Raw genomic sequence first — 20,555 nt, forward strand, 5'->3', positions numbered from 1 at the left:
AAGTTGCGCACAGCACACACAAATCATGCTCCACCGTCGACTACCTCACATCCGCCGCTCGCCATCTCTGCTCGCCTGGTGGTGTTCCTCCCTTGGTTCGCTGCTGTGGCTGAGAATTGGTGGTGGGCTTGCTCCGCGGATCTGCGGGCATCCCCTGGCCTGAAGCTGGTGGTCTTGCGCTTAGATCGCGAGGCCGGGTGCATTCGCTCGTGTCGTAGGTCGGCTTCCAGAATCTCTCGGGCTCGGAACAGCGTAGGTCAAAGATAGTAGGGGCCCAGCTTGAGGGAGCGCCATAGTCAAAGCTTTGCTGATATGCGTGTGAGGATGGCCGCGCGGAATAGCTTTGTTGCTGTGAAGTGCTGGTCGATAACGCGGAAGCTCGCATGCGAGCTTGCATCAATTGGAGTGCGTCAGAAAGTGTTGTTGGTTCACGGTTTGGTTCGTCGTCCGCATCATAGTCATCATGGCATGAATCCTTCCTGGCAGTGCTGCCGGTCTCGCCGCTCGCGGCGACATCTGTCTGCTATCGCTGACTGTCAGCTCTTGACCGTCTGAGCAAACAATACGTGGCAGGTTCTTGCGCTGCGACTTACCCGCGTCGACATGTCGAAGCACAGTCTATCCCTTGCTTGGAATGGCGAGGCTCTTGCGATGATTTCTGCCGAGCCGGTCTGATTTCTGCTGCAAGTCGACCTTACGGGAAGAGGACGCGCTCTTCTTTGAACCAAGCGCTGGGGTCGACCTGTCACAAACTTCACAGTGCTCGAGCACAATGTCCCACCACCATGCAATATGCAGCCAGGATTCTTTGCCAATGGCGCGTGTAACAGTAGTTGTAGAGAGCGCACCACGTCCCGCACCGCTTCGCTCGCCTAGTCTGAGCTGCCGTGGCTACTGCACGTACACGATATCTTCATGCATGATCATAATGTGTAGTTTTCTTGCTCGCTCCAACCCCACGCAGCTTTCAGATTCGTGATAGCAACGCCTGTGGGCCACGCGTGGATTTTGTCACATCTATCGGACACCTAGATAGGTACGCGCCTATAGCGATCGACGCTATCCGCGATAGAACTTATCACCTCTAAGGTAAAGGCTATCTAGTATAAGAATAGGGACAAGGTGGCTTCCTTACTTAGCCTAGACATATCGGGAGCCTTCGACTTAGCTCTATAGGAAATGGCTAGAAGGTAAGAAGGCCTCGGCGCTAATCGAGTACGTCTTACAATGCTCGTTGGTCGATGAGAGAATCAAACTTGTCACCCGCCATGGTACAAGCCATTGCCCCGTAGGTGAAAGCCGGAGCATTGTTCGGGTTGCTGAGAGCCATCCCGCATAGGATGCGAACGTGCTTCCGAATCTCGTTATCCATGGTTCTGAGTGCCGATGCCCTGCCTAGACCCAGCCGCGGTATGCTCGAGTTGTGGGAGGCCAGGAGAATCCTAGCTAGATGGAAGTGCTGAATACCGGTGGCGTGCTCGTCTGCCACGTACCATATCTCTGGGAATGCTTCTTCAGCCTCGGGCTCACGGTATACGAAGGATAATGACTCTGTCGTCCACCTGCACAGCTAGTCAGTACTACAGAATGCCGTCTGTGCTACGGTATTACTGACCACTGTTGCACCTGTTCCTCGAGGTACTTGTAGTTGCTCACGGTGTGATGACCATCACTAAAGCAGAAGCGGAGAGTGTCGGCGCAGAGTACGACCATGCGACAAGCCCTGTACGATGCAGTCAGCATGATAAAGAAGACACGCACGTGGCGACCTAGCGTACCAAATGTGATCATCGGCCGCTTCGAAGGACCTGTCCACGTTGCAATGCTCCAATGCAGGCAAGACTGGTCGTTGATTCACGAAAGCTACGTAAACCTCCTGACGCAGTCCTACCCAGAATGCCGCTTGCCGAAGGCCTCCTGTGACCGCAGCGCGCTCTTGTGCCTGGATGAAGGCTTGCGCACCGAGAAGATGGCTGTGCTGATCCGCAGGTAGCTGCCCAGAAATCGGGACTTCTAGCTCTTCGAGATGTCGTAATATGATCGTCGATGCCAACAGGTTCTCGTCCAATATGGCCGCTGTGTCGTCAAGCATGGGTATGAGGTGCTTCAAGCATTCTTGGTGGTATTTGTTCGAGATCAATGGATCATATTCACCTATCCGACTCAGATGCCTTGCCGAAAGTGCAAAGATAGCATTCATCAATGTCGGACACACTGCCGCTCTTTGTGGAACGACGGCGCGAAAGTGATTCAGCGGATCCGTCAGGTCGAAATTGCGAGATAGTGTTTCCACGTACTATCGCAACAGTTTGGCTTGCTCCCTATCGTGTAACGGCCACACAGGCGTGTCCAGATATATACGGGAAAGAGACTGCGACACACCGTTCTCAAGCCCAGGGAACGAGGATAGATCTAGTTCTGGATTGGACGTGACATGGTCCATGCCAGCAGTGGGAGTCCATCCCGTATGCCATGAGTCGGCCGACGAACGATGATTGAAGACGTCGGAAGGCGACCGATGATTAAGATGACTGATCGGGCTGCCGGATGCTGTCGAGCTTGGGTAGCCACTCTCGTGCGTAAGTCGTCGACGCTTTGACAACGGTAAGGTCTCGGGACCATCTGTTGATGGTAGTCGTTCAGAATATGCCTGACTCTCGGCACCAGGGCTTGTAAATGGCTGCTTTTCGGAAAGTGGTGTGGGTGTCAGACCAGTGCTCTGCTGAGGTGTGAGGCCGGTGGTCTCTGGCCAAGGATACTGCGGAGGCTCTGGACGGTCGTCTAAGTGTGAAGTCGCTGGACCACTCGCGGCCGAAGGCGACTCGCCAGATTGTGTGCCCTTTTCTGGCGCCAAGTGTGGTTTTTCTTGACGTGGAGGTGGTCGTGACGGGTTGTGAGCAGCAGGCTCTGGCCAAGTGAAAGGCGTTGGATAGGGGTTGTCCTCATCCAGGACATAATCGTAGATGTTGATGAGTTCCGGAGTCTCGTCGAGGAAGGTGAGGCTTCTAGCAGTCTTCACCCAGGTCTGCTTCTTGCTAAAGTCGTACTCCGTCTTCGCCAGACCAGAGCCGGTGAGGTTCGCAACAGTGGGATTGGCGCCATGGCGAAATCTGATGTTATAGCCTCTGACACACTCAATTCCAGACTTTTGGCATCTAGCGCATGAAGGTCTTTGCTCGTCGCACCTCAGATGTCTCAGTCGACAGTTCTGGCTAAGCGATGTAATGTCAGTGACACAAACAATAAAATCCAACGACAGCCGAGGGAAAGCAGTGCTTACCAGCCAGTCTTCGTCCGCTGCGTCTGCTGCGTAGTCGTATTACTGGCAGTCTTCGTTTCTGATGACATGCTAACTATGCCATAATTCGCGATCCATCATACCATGGTCGCTGCAAGACGGCGGAACATATCACCTGCATCGGCGTCTGAGGGCAAGAACGCTCAAGCGGGGCAATGCAAAAACGAAACGGTGGGTCCTCTTTGGGAACTTGTTGGTGGATTCGAGTGCGATATAGGGCGAGACTAGGAAGCAGGGAAGTGGATACCAAGATCTACATCGTGGCTCTCCCGCACAGTGGCGGATGCATGAATACCAGGGAACAAACACGACCGAGCGGCTTAACTTTTAATGGGCATGGAATTGAGGATGACAAAGAGATCATCAGACTGGGACAAGGAGGTAGGAAAGCATCTTCATGACTCCCCCCGAAAGTGGTCCCGTGCAAGTGTAAACATCTAGAATGTTGTCTATCCAGATCTATCTCATTTTGAACTCCGTCCCATTGTAATCTACAAACGGGCCTTCGACTCGACAATTCTCTCGCCAATCTCGTTGAAGTTGATCTTCTTGCCAGTCCTGAGCGACTCCTGCAGAGCATCGCCAACCTTAAGAGCAGCGACAGCACCATTTAGCTGGAACGGTGGCCTCTTGCCGTCAAGGATCACCTCAGTGAACTCGTTCGACTCCGTCACGAAAGCCTGCTCGAAACGGTCGTAGTACGTTTGTGGGACATCGCGGCGGATACCGGTAGCCTCGTGGTGCTCAACGAGGTTCTGCGCTGGGTTGCCATTGACGACAATCTTGCCGTGTGTGCCGATAATCTCAGTTGTGTCGGTCTGGCCAGCGGCCATCATGCGGGAAGAGTAGAAGTATGCGATCTTGCCGCCCCAGAACTCAACGATGCCGACACCGTTGTCGACGTCGCCGTACTGGGCAAGGCCTTGCAGACGGGCGTTGATGCCGACGGCTGTGACGCTCTTGACGATGCTGTCTGAGCCGAAGTACCAGAAGGCGAGATCGATGTCGTGAATGTTGGCGTCGACGAAGATACCGCCAGAATGCTTGGCGTATTGGACGAAGTAGTCGTCGTCTCTGTGCTTGTCGGCAGTCTGCGATCGGATCACTGATACACGGCCAATGTTGCCGGACTCGACCTTGCTGGCTGCGTCTCTGTAACTGGCGTCGAATCGTCGGGAGAAGCCACACATGACAGTGAGCTCTGGCTTCTGCTTCGCTGCTTCAACGACACCCTCGCAGATCTCGAGGCTGGTCGAGAGTGGCTTCTCGCAAAGGACGTGCTTGTTTGCGTCAATTGCTCGGATGGATTGTGGTGCGTGCTCTGTGGTGATACCTGCAACAACGACAGCCTCGAGGCCCTCGTGCTTGAGCATCTCGTCGAAATCGCTGTAAATCTTGACGCCGAATGGCTCCAGGCGCTGCTTGGCCCATGCCAATGCTTTTGGGTCTGGATCGCATGCTGCTACGAGCTCTGCGCGAGGTGTGCGGTCAAGGAAGTGCAGAGCGTGGCGAGCGCCCATACGGCCGAGGCCAGAGACAGCGACTTGGAGCTTGCGGACCATTGTGACGGTGCTGTGCGGATTGAGGACGTGGGAGGATGAGGAAGATGCTGTGAAGGTGTTCTGAACTTTTTCAACAGCTCTCTTTTTGCTGGAAGATCGGCGGGTTCGGAAGGGCAAGAGAAACAGTGTAGCAACGAGGTTCATCCAGCAGCCATGGGCACACACCTACCTTTGATTATCACCTGGTCTGCTCGTCGGTCGCTCGACAGCGTAATGCGCGTCTAGCTGAGCGTGATGTGAGACGACGTGAGTGATGCACGCGTTGGTACAGGCCAGAGTGAAGCTCCAGATTGTGCCGTGGCCTTCACGCGCTGCTGAATGTCGGGAAGTCTTGCCCCAGCAGCGTCAGACAGAGCAAGTTGACTCACCTCTCCAGACCCCATCGCCGGCGGCGGGAGAAGATGATGGCGAAGAAGTGGCGGAGTGAGCGCTTTGGGTGGGAACAGCGCAGCGGGAAGACTGATCGAGGATATGATCCCGCCATGAGCTCCATCTGGTGGAGGCCCCGCGTGGAGTCGATCACTGATCAAGCAGATGCAGCGCCATGTTTTGTTGTGTTCGTCGGCAAGACGCGGGCTGTGATAGAACTACTCTATCTATCTACGGTAACACTTGCCATGAGCGTAAGCTTATCACATTCACCTTCGAAGGCATTGAGGATAGCAATCACGAACAATTTGGCGCCCCCACACCATGCATGCGTTCAATGGACAACCGTGAATGGAGCCCTCGCCCAAGAGACGGCGCGCATCCAAACCTAGAGCCGGCCAAGTGAAGCGTCATAACTCGCATAGCAGTAAACATGTTCACAGAGATCACCGAGTCCTTCCACGCATCCAGGGAACCCCTCGACATAGTACAGCGGAGACCACATAGGACTTATCATCTGCCCATCCATCCTGCCAGACATAGGTGTGTTAGCTATACTCAAGAACCACGTGGTAACGTTTCAGCTCCTCATGCTGAGTAGGGAGTAAGGCGCAGACATGTCCCTGACGGACTATGCCTTCTGCCGAGGGATTCGTACTTACCACCATCCACAGTGAGAATCTCTCCACTGACATACGCACTGGCCCGACTCGCCAGGAACACAACACTCCCCTTGAAGTCCTCCGGCGAACCCCATCGACCCGCCGGTATCCGCTCTAAAATCGAAGCCGCCCTCTGTTCATCCTGAATCAACGCAGTATTCATCTCTGTAGCAATGTACCCCGGCGCAATGCCATTCACAGTAATACCCTTATCGGCCCACTGGTTGGAAAGAGCTTTGGTAAGCTGGCCAACACCGCCCTTCGACGCTGCGTAGGCAGGCACATTGATCCCACCTTGGAATGTGAGGAGGCTGCCGATGTTGATGATGCTGCCTCGTCTGCCGTAGTGGTCTGCGTCGCGGGACAGCATGTGTGCGCCGACGTCTCTGCAGAGGGTGAAGACGGCGTTCAGGTTGACTTGGAGCACTTCGTTCCAGTCCTCGTCTGGGAATTGGTGGGCTGGGTGTCGTTTCTGGATACCGCCGCAGTTGAGCAGGATGTGGATTTGGTGGCCGTCTTCGAGGACCTTGGGTGTCAAGGCTTTCATCGATGCGTTGTCGGCGAGGTCTGCTGTGTATATTTGGGCTTTCCTGCCCAGCTTCTCGATCGCTTGCTTCGTTTCTTGGTTGGAGTCATTCCTCTATTCTGCGTTAGCATTTCTATTCGGTCTGCAACCATGTCCACACAACTCACCTGCACAAGCAACACATCTGCACCAGCCTCTGCCAAAGCGACAGCCATCGCCTGCCCAATACCCCTCGTTCCTCCAGTGACGAGAGCCGTCTTGCCCTCCAGGCTGAAAAGCTGCTGCACAGAACCCATCCTCGTCTTCTTACTATCAAATGCTCTGCAACTTGTCGAATCCGCGCTTCAGACATGCACACAATTACGAAAAGATCACAAGACGAGAGATATTTCACCATTGATCAGGCACAGCTCTGGCCCTGCAGATGCCGACATGGGGGCGAACGAGGGGCTCTCGCTGCGAGTTCAAATGCCGATCATGAGCGCGAAACGCAATCAACAGCAACGGAAAAAGATGGCAGCACGTACATAGGTGGACATGCCCCGAGGAGAGAGAACAATCTTGTTGGTATAGTGGAGTGCTTCATTCTTACCTTTTCCAATCGTTCTTCCTGTCATCATCGTCCTTGTAAGCAAAAGTTCATCAAGGTATCTCTCCAGCAGCTCTCCATACACCATGTCTACCGAAACGATCAATGCCTCCGTCCTGCACGCGGCAAAAGACTTGAGAGTCGTAAGCCACGAAACAAGTCAATCCCAAACAACGACCACTGACCAGATCCCCAGGAACAACGCACCCTCTCCCCACCCTCCTCAAACGAAGTCCAAATCCGCATCGCCTCCACCGGCCTCTGCGGCTCCGACCTCCACTACTACTCCCACTTCCGCAACGGCGACATCCTCGTCCGCGAACCTTTGTCCCTCGGCCACGAATCCGCCGGCGTCATCACAGAAGTCGGAGCCGACGTCTCACACCTCAGCGTAGGCGACAAGGTCGCCCTCGAAGTCGGCCTCCCCTGCGAACAATGCCAACGCTGCACAGAAGGACGCTACAACATCTGCCCGAACATCAAATTCAGATCCAGCGGCAAGGCATTCCCCCATTTCCAGGGAACGCTGCAAGAGAGAATAAATCACCCAGCCAAGTGGGTCTACAAACTCCCTTCAGAGATCTCCCTCGATGTCGGAGCCCTGCTCGAGCCGCTGGGCGTAGCGCTCCACGCTTTCAGGCGGAGCCTAATGCCCAAGGACGCAAGCGTCATCGTCTTCGGCGCCGGCGCAGTAGGGCTCCTATGCGCTGCTGTCGCGAAGCTGAAGGGGGCGAAGAAAGTGGTGATTGCAGACATCGACGCGGGAAGGCTAGATTTTGCAGTGAAGAATGGGTTTGCGCATAGTAGTTACACGGTGCCGATGCGGCGGGGGAAGGATGTGGAGGAGAGTTTGGCGATTGCGAAGGAGACTGCGGCGGAGATTGGGAGGGTTGATGGTGGTGGTGTGGGGGAGGTGGATGTGGTGTTTGAGGCGACGGGGGTGCCGAGTTGTGTGCAGGCGGGGATTTATGTGAGTGTTCTTATCGTACCGCTGCTGGGGCTGGGCTGGGAGTGAGGAAGGGGTTACTGACGTTTCTATGCTAGGCTACAAAACCAGGAGGCCGCATCATGCTCGTGGGCATGGGCCATCCCGTCCAAACCATCCCCCTTGGAGCCGCTGCGTTGCGAGAAGTCGACATCGTAGGCGTGTTCCGATACGCGGATACATACCAGGAAAGCATCGACATCGTGCTCCAAGCGCAGAAATCCGCCGACGGACCTGACTTCTCGAAATTGGTGACGCATCGCTTCAGCGGCCTGCAAGAGGCTGTGAAGGCTTTCGAGATGGCGGGCAAGACGAAGGATGCTGAGGGCAAGTTGGTGATTAAGGTTATTATTGATAGTAGTGATGAGGCTCAGGGCAAGGTATGAATGTGCACTTGCGCACATTTTTGAATAGTGCTGATATGATTCTGGGGATTCAGCAGGTGGCGAAGTTGTTAGTGAGTGAGTGAGTGAGTGTGGTTGTGCATAGCGATAGGGAGTTGAGGTGGGTAAAACGAGAAGATCTTGGCTCATTATTAGACGTTCATACATCATTCAGGACATTGCTCTTCATAATCATGACTCGTGCACTGATTCTCCAAACGCCTTGCTGTACAGTCAAAGACGCGCTTAAGCACCAACGATCGTTCCACCCGTGCACGTTGTGCCAGCAGCCACAGCCCCCATGCGCACCCATCCTCCATGATCGCAAACCAAGAACTGAGTTCCCCCGTCGGTACATTGCAAACTGCCATCCACATCACAGTCCCCATCCGGCCTTGCCCTCACAATGCGATCGTCCCTATAGCTGCCACTCTCCACATTCGCCTGCTGACCGTACTCATCCGTCGTGTTCGAGTATGGCGACAGGTAGGGCAGACACATCATACCAGCAGCAACTGTGCGCGAGTACCCGTATACCCAGTCCGCGGCGCTGTTGTAGTTGCATGTTTGCCATGTCGTCTCGCTTGTGCAGATGAAGGTGCCTGGTACGCAAGGTAGATAAACGCTGAGATCACCGGTGGCGTATGGTGGTCGGTTGGGGTTCGAAGGTACTGGATCTGGATCTTGAGGCTCGGGAGCTGGTGTGGATGGTTCGGGTGTGGGTGGAGGTTGAGCTCTTGTTGAGGTGACCATTCGGGATGTGGGAGGTGGAGTTGGAGATGGTGGGCTGGGCGGCATAGATTGAGCGACGCACTGCCATAAGCATGTCCCGACGAGCTCGCAGCCATAGCCAGTGGCACAGGGGCAGAGGGCAGCGGTCCCGGTGCAAGCAGCTTCGGGCACTGACGTGATGTAGGTCGCTGGGTGAGATGTGGTCGCTGATGGTGTTACAGTGATGGTGACGGTGCTATCGCAGTCCACGTAGACAGTGGTCGTCGACACGCCTTCGCTGCTCGGGAGCATGATACGTTGAGGAGGGTATTGTGCTAGACTCGTGGGTGCCATCACAGCTTGTGGGGACAACGTTCTCGCTTGCATTGTAGCTGTTGATGTGGCGCTGCGGCGCTCGGTGTAGGAGTCGTCTGGTAGGTTCTCATTGGAAGCAGAACCGTCGTTACCACCGTACGAATCATCTGGGGCGTGAGTAGCAGAAGCAGGAGCGGCCAATTCTGTATACGACTCATCAAGCGCAAGGGCAGAGGTCGTTGCGTTCGTCCCATAATCTGCTGGATCAGTGGTGCTAGGTGTGGTAGTATTACTAGATGGTGCTGGTGCTGCAGGGCTATCACCAAGATCTTGATAGGTTTCGCCATATGGTTTTGCTGAATCGCAAGTGCCTGGAGACAGCGGGCTAGAGCTGCTGTAACCGTCTCCATAAACGACATCCGGTCCAGGGTTTGGATAGACAGGATCGTCCCCTTCCGTAGTAACACAATCGCTAACACCAGGCAGGTTGGCCTTCCAGATGTAAGGCAAGCTGTCGAAGCTGTTATACGCTTGTCTCCGTCGCCGCCTATGAGTGCTTCCTGCGACCACTTCGACCTCTGCGCAGTTCATGTAGTACTCGCGGTTGCCTTGCTTGTTCTGCCACGTCCAGGCGAGTAGAGCGTTTCCAGTAGGAGCATATGATGGTACCGTGAAGTCGTATGTCGTCTCAAGAGGACATCCTCCGATCATGCTCTTGATCACGCTGAATGTAGCGCCATTGTCGTAAGACATGGAAATTTGACATGATCCACCGCCATGCGTGGCTGAACCAGCTAGTGTGATGTTGTAGGTCGATCCAGCTGAGTATGTTGCCACAGTGCGGATAGGTCGATCGTTCTGGTAGCCTTTGCATGGGAAGTTCGATCCATCGTCCATGAGTGGACTGGTCATACTGTAGTCGATCTCATCGTATTTGTTCATCGGATCAAACTTGCTGTGTAGCGCATAAGGCCAGCTCATCTCCATGTGGCCGAGTACATGTCGTGCGGATAGTAGCAAGGCGCAGAATGCCAAGCCAGATGTAGGTTGTCTCTTGGGTGTCATGTCGGAGGAAAGTATGATGAAACAGTAACGGGAGAACCAAACGGTGGCGGCGGGACTTACATACTCTGAGCAGCGCGACACGCTGCGTACTACTTGCCATCTTCCTATGCTGCACAAGTATGGTGGCTAAGGTGTTCGAGGTGTAGGAGGTTGAAGGCACATTCCTCGATCAAGCGCGAGGGACCTGCAGCAGAAGCATTCCTGAGTACCATGGGGACTTGGTGCATGATCTGCGCAATGGCCAGCCTTTGCGTGATGTCGCTCGCTACAGTCGGGTCACTTGTAGTGCCGTTGGGGTTGAAGGTCATGCTGTTCGTGTCCAGGGTGTGTCGCCAGATAGCTCTGGGCGGATGTCAGCATCACCAACACCGACAGTCTCGATAGTAGAGCAGTGGACGTGATCGTTCTTCCCAGTGCATTTGAAGCGAAGTGACGATGGCAGGACAGTGTCTGGCTTGGAACGAAATGTCTTTGTTGAACTTTGGCTCGACCTCGGGATGATCCTCCACCAAACGCGTCACTCTACACTCCCCAACCACACCATACCATGCCACCACAATGCCCGAACTCACCCAAAACAACAACGCCAACGAGGAGAAGCTAAAAGCCGCTCTGTGGTACTCCATCGGCAAGACCGTCGACGCCGTCGCCCTTGACACCAACATCAATGCCACACCACAATACATCGCTGGCCTGACAGAGTTGGTTCACGCGAAGATCAACACGGCCGCTGCAGACATGGAAGCATTTGCGAAGCACGCTGATCGCACGACTATCAATAGTAAGGATGTCCTACTGCTCGCGCGAAGTAATGAGGCGTTACAGCACATGCTTGAGGAGAATGCGGATACAGTGCGCAAGAGCGATCGCGCTTCGAAGCGATGAGATGGCACACTGTCATGACGGGAAGAGTGCGCAAACATCAGATGGAGCATGGCTTTTGATCTCGCTGTCTACATTTATGGACTGCATCATCAGAGCAGCATGGAGGCTATAGCACCCAAGATGATACCGGAGGCCTACTCCTGCTTGTCTGGGAAGCCCAGGTTCACGCCAAATGGAGGATACACATATCTCGTTGTGCCCTTCGTCTTGTGAATGGAGTTCAAGGCCTCGAGATCGCCAGAGTCGAGGTTGACGATCTTCAGGTTCTCTTCGATGCGCTTCGGTGTCACAGACTTTGGAAGAACAACGTGTCCTCTCGCGACTGCAAAGAGTTAGCAAAGACCGCGAGGAAAGAGGAGAGAAGTAGAGCGGCTGCAAAAGACGTCTCCACAAGCAGCGTGCGAGAGGGATGCCAGAGAAGTGCTGAGAGTATGGATGGGGAAGCTCACCTTGGTAGTTGATCAAGACCGTGCCCTCGCCAACGCCATGCTTCTTCGCTACCTCCTTCACGCCCTCATCGGCGAACAGTGGGCTGCCGGTGCTTCCAAGTGGGCTGTAAGCCTCAATTAGGATACCCTTGGACTTGCAGTAATCCGCAATGTCCTGTTGTGGAAGAAGTGGGTGGTTCTCAATCTGGTTGGCTGCCGGGACTACCTTCGCTTGTGGGAGCAGCTCCTCGAGGAACTTGACTGAGTAGTTCGACACGCCAATCGCCTTGACTTTGCCAGTGTCCAGAAGCTTTTCCATGTTCTTCCAGGTGTCGACGTGGCTCCACCTGGTATCGAGGTCACGCGAGCCGTCTGGATGCTTCGGGAAGAGAGGGTGGTTGCCGTTCGGGTTCATCGGTACTGGCCAGTGGATGAGGTACAAATCGATGTAGTCCAGACCCAATCTCTTGAGGCCCTCGTCGAGACACTCTTCTGGCTTCTGGTGATAGGTGTTCCATAGCTTGGAGGTCACGAAGATGTCTTCACGCTTGATGCCACTGTCGAAGGCTTCCTTGAGGCCCTCACCAACCTCGTTCTCGTTGCCGTACACGAAGGCCTGGAGAACATATCAGTACGCGAAGATGCGCCATATGTCAAGCTACTCACAGCATCAATGTGCTTGTAGCCGCTCTTCAGTGCGTGAGCAACAGCAGTCTTGACCTGGCCTGGATCTGGATGGACACGACAGCAGGAGCAGAAGACACATCTTCCTCAGATCACTCACCGGACTGCCATGTGCCTAGCCCAACTGCTGGGATCTTTGCGCCAGTGTTGAGGGTGAATGTGTGGTCTGCCATTGTTTTTGGATGAAGAATGCTCTCTGGTGTTCGTGCGAGGATGAAGTTTGCCAGAGAAGGATTCATTGAGAGGTTCGCGCAAGGATACACCGAAGCATGCGCGCTGTTGACGTGGTTTGGCCGCGTCGGCAACTGCTGGGGAAGAAACAGCCCACCACACGAAACGCCCATGGCTGCCATGTGCTCCAGCGTCGGAAGGCACGATCTCGGCGACAAGTGAGAAGCTGGGGAAAGTGACGGGCTATGGAGAAACGTACTGCCAGCTCCGTCGCCGAAAAGTGCTCCAAGACCTCACCTTGTCCAAGTTGGGCCATCGGAGCGAGCACCTCTGGGCCTAGGAAAAACCAAGTCACCGAGCTCCCTTGTCATTTGCAAAACTGGCAATGTTCTCCATCCATTACGCCATCATCCGCCTATCAGCCGGAGCTGCTGCCCCAGCACGAGCAATTTCCGTTGAGGAAGCGGGGTTTTTGTGCTTCCGACAAGGGCGCTAACGGTCAGGATTCTCCGAGCATGACCTATGATTCACCTCACATGGCCGCTATCCTTGCATCTGGAGGGCCTTAGACTCTGGCGGTTCCAGCCTTGTTGCATGGCATCGTATCAAGTCCCCATCTCGTTGATCCGCCACTTCCCACGGGCAGCTGATGAGATGTGAAGGCTAGACAGGGAAGAATCTCCACGTCACGACGTAAGGGACTGCTTTCATCTTGCCTACTGAGCTTTCTCAGGGCAAGTGGAGTGTCCACACCTCTTGTAAGCGATGTCTACGGGTACTCCATAAGTATCATTCCCCTTCAGCTCTCCTCGACCCATCAGCACCTTTCCATTACCTTCATCCCAGTGAGCTACTCCATCTTACCAGCCACTGTTCTCGACATTCGACTTTGCATTTACTGTCACTTGTATTACTAGTCGTCACCATGGCACCAGCAATGCTTGAGACTCCCAACATTGCGGAGAACTTCAACGACCACAAAGACGGTCTCGCCCTCGAGGCAACCGACGATGCCGTCCACGAGGTCAACCTCCTCAAGGCAGAGATGCGGGTGAAGAACGGCACCGCAACCCAAGAGGAGATCGACATGTACGAGAAGTCCAAGTTCGACGAGGACAAGGACAAGACCCAGTTCCGCAACTACGAAGACGCCTGCGACCGCGTCAAGAATTTCTACAGAGAGCAACACACCAAGCAAACCGTCGCCTACAACCTCAAAGCCCGCAGCGACTTCAAGTTCAAGACTCGTGCGGAGATGACTATCTGGCAAGCCATGGAGAAACTCAACGAGCTCATCGACGAGTCCGACCCAGACACATCCCTCAGCCAGATCGAGCACGCCTTCCAATCCGCCGAGGCCATCCGCCGCGACGGCAAGCCACAATGGTTCCAGCTCACCGGCCTCATCCACGACCTCGGCAAACTCCTCTTCTTCTACGACGCTCAAGGCCAGTGGGACGTCGTCGGCGACACCTTCCCAGTCGGCTGCCGCTTCAGCGACTCCATCATCTACCCGGGCTCCTTCGAGGAGAACCCAGACAGCAAGGACCCTATCTACAGCACCGAACACGGCATCTACCAGCCCGGCTGCGGCATGGACAATGTCATGCTGAGCTGGGGCCATGATGAGTATCTTTACAACATTTGCAAGGACCAGAGTACCCTTCCAGATGAGGCGCTGGCTATGATCAGGTACCATTCGTTTTACCCGTGGCACAGTGCTGGGGGGTATAGGTGGATGATGAATGAGAAGGATGAGAAGATGATAGGCGCTGTTAAGGCTTTTAACCCGTATGATCTTTATAGCAAGAGCGATGGGTTGCCTGAAAAGGAGACTTTGATGGCGTACTACAAGAACTTGATCAATGTTTACTTCCCACCGGGAGAGGGTGAGACTGAGAAGGTTATCAAGTGGTAGAGGTGAATGGTTGGGCTGGGATTTTGCATGGAAATGGCGTTTGGGTTTTGAGCGATTCTGGCTCCCGCTGTGGATGGCGGTCGAGCGGTATGATGTGATAGTAGCATAGAGCTTCGCGACGATGATGAGATTACGACTTCTACTGCTGTGTATTCTGTGCTTCCACGTCTTCTTTTGTTAAGGGCTCTCCACCGAGGGCTGGTGACAAAGTTGATTGCCACCGAGCGCTTCGACTCCCTATCGAAGCGCAGGCCGCTGCTTCAACACGCTGGCGTGTAGCTAAGTCGTAAGGCCGCGCCGATGCAGTCGAGCTTGCAGCGCGTCGACGTATATTGAACCCACGGATATGCGTGCCTTTCTCAGCTCCTCGGGAGTGAAGTCGACAGATATAGCGGCGGCAACATCCTTTGTCAACAGGTCTTGCTCCGTCAGCATAGTAAGTCCGCGGACGGTAGAAGCATCGACACATCGCCGGACGCTGCATCGACAAGAAATGTAATTCGGAGCACTTCTCTCAGGCGAAACTCGCTCGCAGTACAGCGACCATCGCCGATATTTTCTCTACTTCGTCATATCATAGCCACCACCAACATCACCACTCCCGCCGCAAAACCCACCACCTCAACAGCCCTACCTTTACCCTCGACACTCCCTCCAGTCTGCAAAGCAGCCTCACTCCCACTCTCCGTCGCTATCCCGCCCGCATCCTCACCCCCTCCACTACTCGTCGCTGTCCCAACCGCTCCTGCAGTCCCTCCAATCGTCACCGTGCTCGTCGACACCACTTGGCCATTCACATACACCTCCGTCCCGGTCGCCGCGGCGCTATATGTCGTACCGGATACCACGATGGCGGAGGAGCCGGGTATTATAGTGTAGGAAGGACCGATCGTGTAGGGCGCTGAAGGAGCGTCAAGAGTCGTGCGCGTGCGTTCTGGGATGGGGATACGTGGGACGGTCGATGCTGCTGGTGGGGTCGTTTCTTCGGGCGGTGGTGATGATGGGGATGCTGTAGGTGTTTCGGGATTCACTTGCGACTGCTTCGTAGCAGACGGTTCTGTGATCTTGGGCCCGCTGGGATGAGGGTCTGATGGTGTTGGTTTCCCAGGGCCGGCGAGAGAGGCTTGGGTCGATTCGACGCGCGGGGAGTTGTAGGTGGGACATGTTTGGCAGGGCACGTTGAGGCTTGCCTGCGATTTCTCGGTGCGGACTATGGGGGCTGGTGGTAGGCCTGTTCCTGTCCTTGCGATTGAGGTGATGTTGTTTCTGTATGCTGGAGAATCTGGGAGTTCGATTGCTGGTGGTAATCCCGCTGCCGCGTTGGCTGGTGGTGTCGCTTCGACGATCGTCCATCCGAGAGATGTCGCGAGGAGGAGGGCTTGGAAGAGGGTCATGGTGCTGTGCTGTCTTGAAGGTAAAGAGCGACTGTTTCCACGAAACAGAAGACGAAGGAACGGAACTGATACTTACCAATGCTAGAACACTTCGATTGAGAGCACCACTGTTCGTATTGCTTCAGGATAGGATCTTGAATGTCAACGTGGACCGGCAGATCCGTTAATACGACATGTTGGTTTATGTATTGCAGCCACGGTCGCCTGAGCATCGACAGTGAGATTGGTTTACTACGGAGTTTCTCGAAGAACTGGACGATGACGAAGAGCAGAAGTTGAGAAAACGAATGCCAGCACCAATACCATCATCACGACTTGACTGTAAGGACAGTGATAGCGACCAAAGCATGGCCCCAGAGCCTCCTCCCTTTAGATCCAATCCACCAATTCCATCACTTCATCCACGTTCACTGACAATAAGCTGGGTTCAGCTTCCGCGCCACGTAGACATTGTTCGCCGAGACATAACTGCCACCATTATCCTCCTTCAAGTAGCACGACCCGTAAGTGTCTACGCTTCGTCCTGTGTAGGTAACATAGTTGCACCTTGGTAATCCGCCGCAAGTCCTCAGGCATTCGTCAAAGGTCTGGGTTGTAGTTAAGCCCCAGTACCCGTTGGATCTGGTATCGGAGTTGCAGCGAATGCGAAAATTGTAGCCCGAATTCGTGAGATATTCTGTGCCGTTCGACGAAGGGCACTCCAGATCAGCTCGTTTGACCAAGGTGTCCGGAACGGCAGAGGCTGAGACATCGGCCAGGGGGGTGAGGGTAGCTAGGGCGAGGAGGATGTTGGTGAAAGAAGACATAGTGTCCCGCTTGCTCGCCATCAGTTGATGCGGAGGGTGGTAGATCTTGTCGAGTTGACGCACACAACGAAGGTGCTCAATATTGGCGTAATGTGTGCTGTACTGCGTTGCTTGGGTGCCTAGAAGCCGTTGCTTCGTAGCGCTGGCTTTGTTGGTGAGTGCGATATGTTCGATCTGGTCGTGAGCGGACGGCTGCATTATAGCCATGAAGGCTACCACGCGTGCGCGATAGACGAGCGCGTGGCTCAATATTGTCGGAAGCCATGCGCTGTAGATCACAACAGCAAGAGGCGTCTTGGACTCCTCACGAGAAGGGCTGCGCGCTACCAGTGGCGTGTAGTGAAGCCCTCTGCTCGGGTAATGCAGTGTCTACTCATCATGTTGGCATATACACTTGGAATTGAGACCGTGCAGGCGCACGATTAGCCACCAGAATCGAGTGGCCCTGACGCCTGCAAATTGCCACAGCCATTCCCTGCGTATCGATGTAGCGACAGGCTTCGTACGTGCTCAGTGCCATGCATTTGGGCGTACTCATTGCCCCAGGAATACCATGCGGCTGAAAGCTCGATGGGGGTCGTCGGCGCCACGTTACGTAGACACTGCAAGATGAGTTGACCTGAGCCCAACAATGACATTGTTGCCGATGACAGTCAATGGCGAAGCCGAGCATGTCCCTATGGCGCGAGTCATTGGTGGCATTCGTAGGCTTCACTTCCTGGCTGCGACTAGGGTCTATATCGACCTGGCCGTAGAATGATCCCATCGTAACATGTGGACGAGGCTGAAGTGGACGAGGCTAGACTGGTCAGGCCCTTGATTCTGGAACCGCCTGCTCTGCTCCAGAACGGCGACGATATTCTGGAAGTCGTGGGAATCCGACTTGTGACTACAGCGTCTTGGGTATCATTTGTCTCGTGGTATGTGCTGTACAATACATTCTGCCGTTTCATGCTCGCTATGCTCGCAAAAGCCTACTCAACGTTCTGCTCAAAAAACATGCAGACATCCTCGTAACGGCACAGCTTCCCACTTCGCCTTGAACGGATTATCCTTATCAGACGCAGGCGTATCCATATACATGCTGTCCTGACCCAGTGTCTGGCTGGTATTCGTTCTCACAAGATGCTGGCGATAATTCTCTGGATCATCCAGCTTTGGCGCTGCAAAGTGCGGCGTTCGCGGCGTGTAGACATTGCTGATCGGAGCGAAAGGCGCACTGCGCATCTCGTACTCTCCAGGCCGGTCTGAGTATTCTGGAGCTGATGGGTATGATTCCTTCTCGGGCTTGTACATGTGTTGTCGGTTGTATCGCCATACTAGGAGAGTGACACCACCAAGGATGACGACCATGACGGCTACAACGGCTGCATAGGCTGTACTTGAGCGACCGGAGAACTGGAAGCCTAGTCCGCCGTTGACAACCGCTAGGAGCATGATGGAGATGCCGAGGAAGCGGTGGATCTTGCCCATGATTGTAGGCATTCCTGATCGCATGAAGACCATGTGGTGGGCTAGGCCAAGGCCAACCTGCAAGAAGAGAGCGGCAAAGACTAGGAGTCCGACGATCTGATGGGCAGAGTTGTAGTGCTTCGACTTATTGTACAGCGAAGAGGCGTATGCGCCCAGGCCAAGTCCGATCACGACAAACGCAATGCCCATCATTTGGGCTGCAGCATGTACGAAAGCTCGTCGAACCAGTCGCAGAGAAATTGCGCCGAGCGGAAATATGAGCAGGAATGCGATACACATGAAGACTGCGTGTGCTACTGGCGCCCACTCGGCTAACGTGCCCAGGTTGTATGGCGTGGAGGAGAAGTAGTTCGCAAATGCCCAGAACCCTTCGCCGACCTGCAGACCTGGATCTTGAGGAGCTGGAACACGGCCGTATGTGGTGTTGCTGGTCGCGACGGTCATGTTGAGGTTGAATGTTCCATAGGAAGCGTGGAGTCGTAGTGGTGCGTTCTTATCGTTGGAGCGGAGTGTCGTGTTTGGGCCGAGGGCGTAGATGAAAGGTTGTGCTTCGTTGTTGACATCGATCGATCCGCCCAACCAGCTGGAACAGTTCCGACATACTGCATGCGTGATCATGATGCCGTCCGGGCTCAAGGTGTTCGAGAATGGCGCATAAGTATCGGTGTGTACCTCTTCGATGACAATATCAGACTCCCACTCGGGTTCTGAGTGACCCGTGGCCATCCGCGCAGTGTTAGTGAGGTAATGTCCATCCTCTGCGATGTATGCGATAAGCATGCGCGTGTTCTTCATGTCGCTGCCGAAGCCGACTCCCATCCAGCTGCTCTTCGCCGGAGCATTCATGTGATAGTAGACGTCGCCATTCGTCGCCACGTTGAGCGCGAAGACGTATCCAGCGCTCGGCAAGACGAAGTAAGCTGCCTTTGCATTGTCGTCAATGCCCGCAGCTTGCTCCTGTTCACGATCGGCCGCAAACCCAAGAGCCAGAAGCGCGAGGAAGACGAAGAGAGACGTCCGGAGAATCATTGTGATAGGTATGTGAAATGACCGGCAGCGTTCCTCCAGGGAACTGCACACAATCGATGTGACCAGAGATGGCGGCGAGATTGGCGTGACTCGTGAGGACGAGGTGACGAGAAGACACGGCGTGCCCGCACGGAAGTATGAAGTAGGAAGAGAGGTCGTTCACCAGTGCCGTCTACACTGCTGACTGCTGCGGACTGTGATTCGTCACAGCAACCACGGCCGCGAAAAGAGAGGTGGATGGACGCAGGTCACAGCAGGTCGCAGCATGCAACCGCCGCCACATTTGTACGACGATGCCCTGCCAGCACGATGCAGAGGCAGGAGGGCTGAAAGGTAATAAGCTCTGCAGTCCGGCCAATCTCTATCTCTGTGCTGGCGGCAAGGACGGCCAGCTTCCTTCGGCGCCTATTCATTGGAGGAGAGTGCATGAAGGGCCGAGAATTTGGTATGGCATGTCTTCTGCCAACGACTTCCTCGAGCCGTCTCCGGCTCCATATCATACGGGCACTGTGGCCTTGATTACTGTTCTCGCAGCAGGCTCGTCATATCTTGACTCTTGAGTGTCACCGTGTGTCTTCATGCACAGAGATCACGCAACCACGCGAGCTCTGCACTCTGCACCCAGACCGCACTCCACCTTCCCCAATTTTATATTCTTGAAAAATGAAAGGGTGAGACAGCAACTAGGGTCCACTTCTACTAGCTTTACTCTACTTATTCTTCGAATAAATCTTCGTACCCTTACTATATACTATATACACTACCTAAATGTATCTATAACGGCTTAAAATGAAGTAAAAGATATATAGATAGATATTTCATTTGCCCGATGTAGTGCCTCTCGGCCTATGCGGGTCTGGAGCTATGGAATACCTAGGGTAGGAAACCTGCATATGCAAGTGAAAACCTCCCTCCTCTACCTCTGGTGCTCTGGTTTGTTGCTGTGAGTGATCCGCTTTCTCCTTCCACCAGGGTGCACTAGTGTCTGGGGCTGAGCCTCCTAGACTACCTTGCCTGCTACCCTGAGCTTTCTCCTCCTCCTCCTCCTCCTCCCCCTCCTCTTACTGCTGCTGCTGCTTCCCTCCCTTCGATCCACCTCTCTGTCTCTTCAGCAAGGGAGAATTGAGCTAAAAACTTTTCTGATATAACCCATTTGACCATTCTCTGCAGGTCTTTCTGACTGTTAACAAGGGCCTTGTATCGTCTATCCCTTGCTTTTGCTCTCCGGATCTCTCTTCCCCTTGACCAGTCTGGGCAGACAAGCAGCATGTGCTCAGGGTTTTGGGAAGGGTAGCCACAGGG

The 20,555-nt window shown here is 54.4% G+C and overlaps 12 protein-coding genes across 12 annotated transcripts; 3 read left to right on the forward strand and 9 right to left on the reverse strand.

Annotated features, from left to right (window-relative positions):
* Positions 1-40: 40 nt before the first annotated feature.
* On the reverse strand, positions 41-605 carry CLAFUR5_00536 (uncharacterized protein; the record flags this gene model as incomplete). Its single annotated transcript, XM_047899684.1, has 2 exons — positions 41-520; positions 594-605. The coding sequence occupies 2 exons, from the start codon at positions 603-605 to the stop codon at positions 41-43; spliced, it is 492 nt and encodes a 163-aa protein (XP_047755786.1).
* A 617-nt stretch (positions 606-1,222) lies between these two features.
* On the reverse strand, positions 1,223-3,348 carry CLAFUR5_00537 (Transcription activator AMTR1; the record flags this gene model as incomplete). Its single annotated transcript, XM_047899685.1, has 5 exons — positions 1,223-1,562; positions 1,616-1,723; positions 1,779-2,154; positions 2,383-3,212; positions 3,281-3,348. The coding sequence occupies 5 exons, from the start codon at positions 3,346-3,348 to the stop codon at positions 1,223-1,225; spliced, it is 1,722 nt and encodes a 573-aa protein (XP_047755787.1).
* Positions 3,349-3,789: 441 nt separating this feature from the next.
* On the reverse strand, positions 3,790-4,860 carry CLAFUR5_00538 (scyllo-inositol 2-dehydrogenase (NAD(+)); the record flags this gene model as incomplete). Its single annotated transcript, XM_047899686.1, has 1 exon — positions 3,790-4,860. The coding sequence occupies one exon, from the start codon at positions 4,858-4,860 to the stop codon at positions 3,790-3,792; it is 1,071 nt and encodes a 356-aa protein (XP_047755780.1).
* An 882-nt stretch (positions 4,861-5,742) lies between these two features.
* Positions 5,743-6,713, reverse strand: CLAFUR5_00539 (2-dehydro-3-deoxy-D-gluconate 5-dehydrogenase; the record flags this gene model as incomplete). The annotated part of the gene is made up of 3 exons (XM_047899687.1): positions 5,743-5,759; positions 5,892-6,531; positions 6,585-6,713. The coding sequence occupies 3 exons, from the start codon at positions 6,711-6,713 to the stop codon at positions 5,743-5,745; spliced, it is 786 nt and encodes a 261-aa protein (XP_047755781.1).
* A 379-nt stretch (positions 6,714-7,092) lies between these two features.
* Positions 7,093-8,460, forward strand: CLAFUR5_00540 (Sorbitol dehydrogenase; the record flags this gene model as incomplete). The annotated part of the gene is made up of 4 exons (XM_047899688.1): positions 7,093-7,149; positions 7,203-7,976; positions 8,051-8,371; positions 8,434-8,460. 4 exons carry the CDS (start codon positions 7,093-7,095, stop codon positions 8,458-8,460), a joined length of 1,179 nt encoding a protein of 392 aa, XP_047755981.1.
* Positions 8,461-8,620: 160 nt separating this feature from the next.
* On the reverse strand, positions 8,621-10,465 carry CLAFUR5_00541 (uncharacterized protein; the record flags this gene model as incomplete). The annotated part of the gene is made up of 1 exon (XM_047899689.1): positions 8,621-10,465. The coding sequence occupies one exon, from the start codon at positions 10,463-10,465 to the stop codon at positions 8,621-8,623; it is 1,845 nt and encodes a 614-aa protein (XP_047756492.1).
* A 558-nt stretch (positions 10,466-11,023) lies between these two features.
* Positions 11,024-11,350, forward strand: CLAFUR5_00542 (Centromere protein S; the record flags this gene model as incomplete). Its single annotated transcript, XM_047899690.1, has 1 exon — positions 11,024-11,350. The coding sequence occupies one exon, from the start codon at positions 11,024-11,026 to the stop codon at positions 11,348-11,350; it is 327 nt and encodes a 108-aa protein (XP_047755980.1).
* A 134-nt stretch (positions 11,351-11,484) lies between these two features.
* Positions 11,485-12,815, reverse strand: CLAFUR5_00543 (D-galacturonate reductase; the record flags this gene model as incomplete). Its single annotated transcript, XM_047899691.1, has 4 exons — positions 11,485-11,672; positions 11,800-12,394; positions 12,445-12,509; positions 12,563-12,815. 4 exons carry the CDS (start codon positions 12,813-12,815, stop codon positions 11,485-11,487), a joined length of 1,101 nt encoding a protein of 366 aa, XP_047755979.1.
* Positions 12,816-13,558: 743 nt separating this feature from the next.
* Positions 13,559-14,551, forward strand: CLAFUR5_00544 (Inositol oxygenase; the record flags this gene model as incomplete). Its single annotated transcript, XM_047899692.1, has 1 exon — positions 13,559-14,551. The coding sequence occupies one exon, from the start codon at positions 13,559-13,561 to the stop codon at positions 14,549-14,551; it is 993 nt and encodes a 330-aa protein (XP_047755985.1).
* A 569-nt stretch (positions 14,552-15,120) lies between these two features.
* On the reverse strand, positions 15,121-15,945 carry CLAFUR5_00545 (uncharacterized protein; the record flags this gene model as incomplete). Its single annotated transcript, XM_047899693.1, has 1 exon — positions 15,121-15,945. The coding sequence occupies one exon, from the start codon at positions 15,943-15,945 to the stop codon at positions 15,121-15,123; it is 825 nt and encodes a 274-aa protein (XP_047755984.1).
* A 407-nt stretch (positions 15,946-16,352) lies between these two features.
* On the reverse strand, positions 16,353-16,958 carry CLAFUR5_00546 (uncharacterized protein; the record flags this gene model as incomplete). The annotated part of the gene is made up of 1 exon (XM_047899694.1): positions 16,353-16,958. One exon carries the CDS (start codon positions 16,956-16,958, stop codon positions 16,353-16,355), a length of 606 nt encoding a protein of 201 aa, XP_047755983.1.
* Positions 16,959-17,741: 783 nt separating this feature from the next.
* Positions 17,742-19,253, reverse strand: CLAFUR5_00547 (uncharacterized protein; the record flags this gene model as incomplete). Its single annotated transcript, XM_047899695.1, has 1 exon — positions 17,742-19,253. The coding sequence occupies one exon, from the start codon at positions 19,251-19,253 to the stop codon at positions 17,742-17,744; it is 1,512 nt and encodes a 503-aa protein (XP_047755982.1).
* Between the last annotated feature and the right edge of the window lie 1,302 nt (positions 19,254-20,555).

Source organism: Fulvia fulva, chromosome 1, assembly GCF_020509005.1.
Source record: "Fulvia fulva chromosome 1, complete sequence".
Taxonomy (NCBI): domain Eukaryota; kingdom Fungi; phylum Ascomycota; class Dothideomycetes; order Mycosphaerellales; family Mycosphaerellaceae; genus Fulvia; species Fulvia fulva.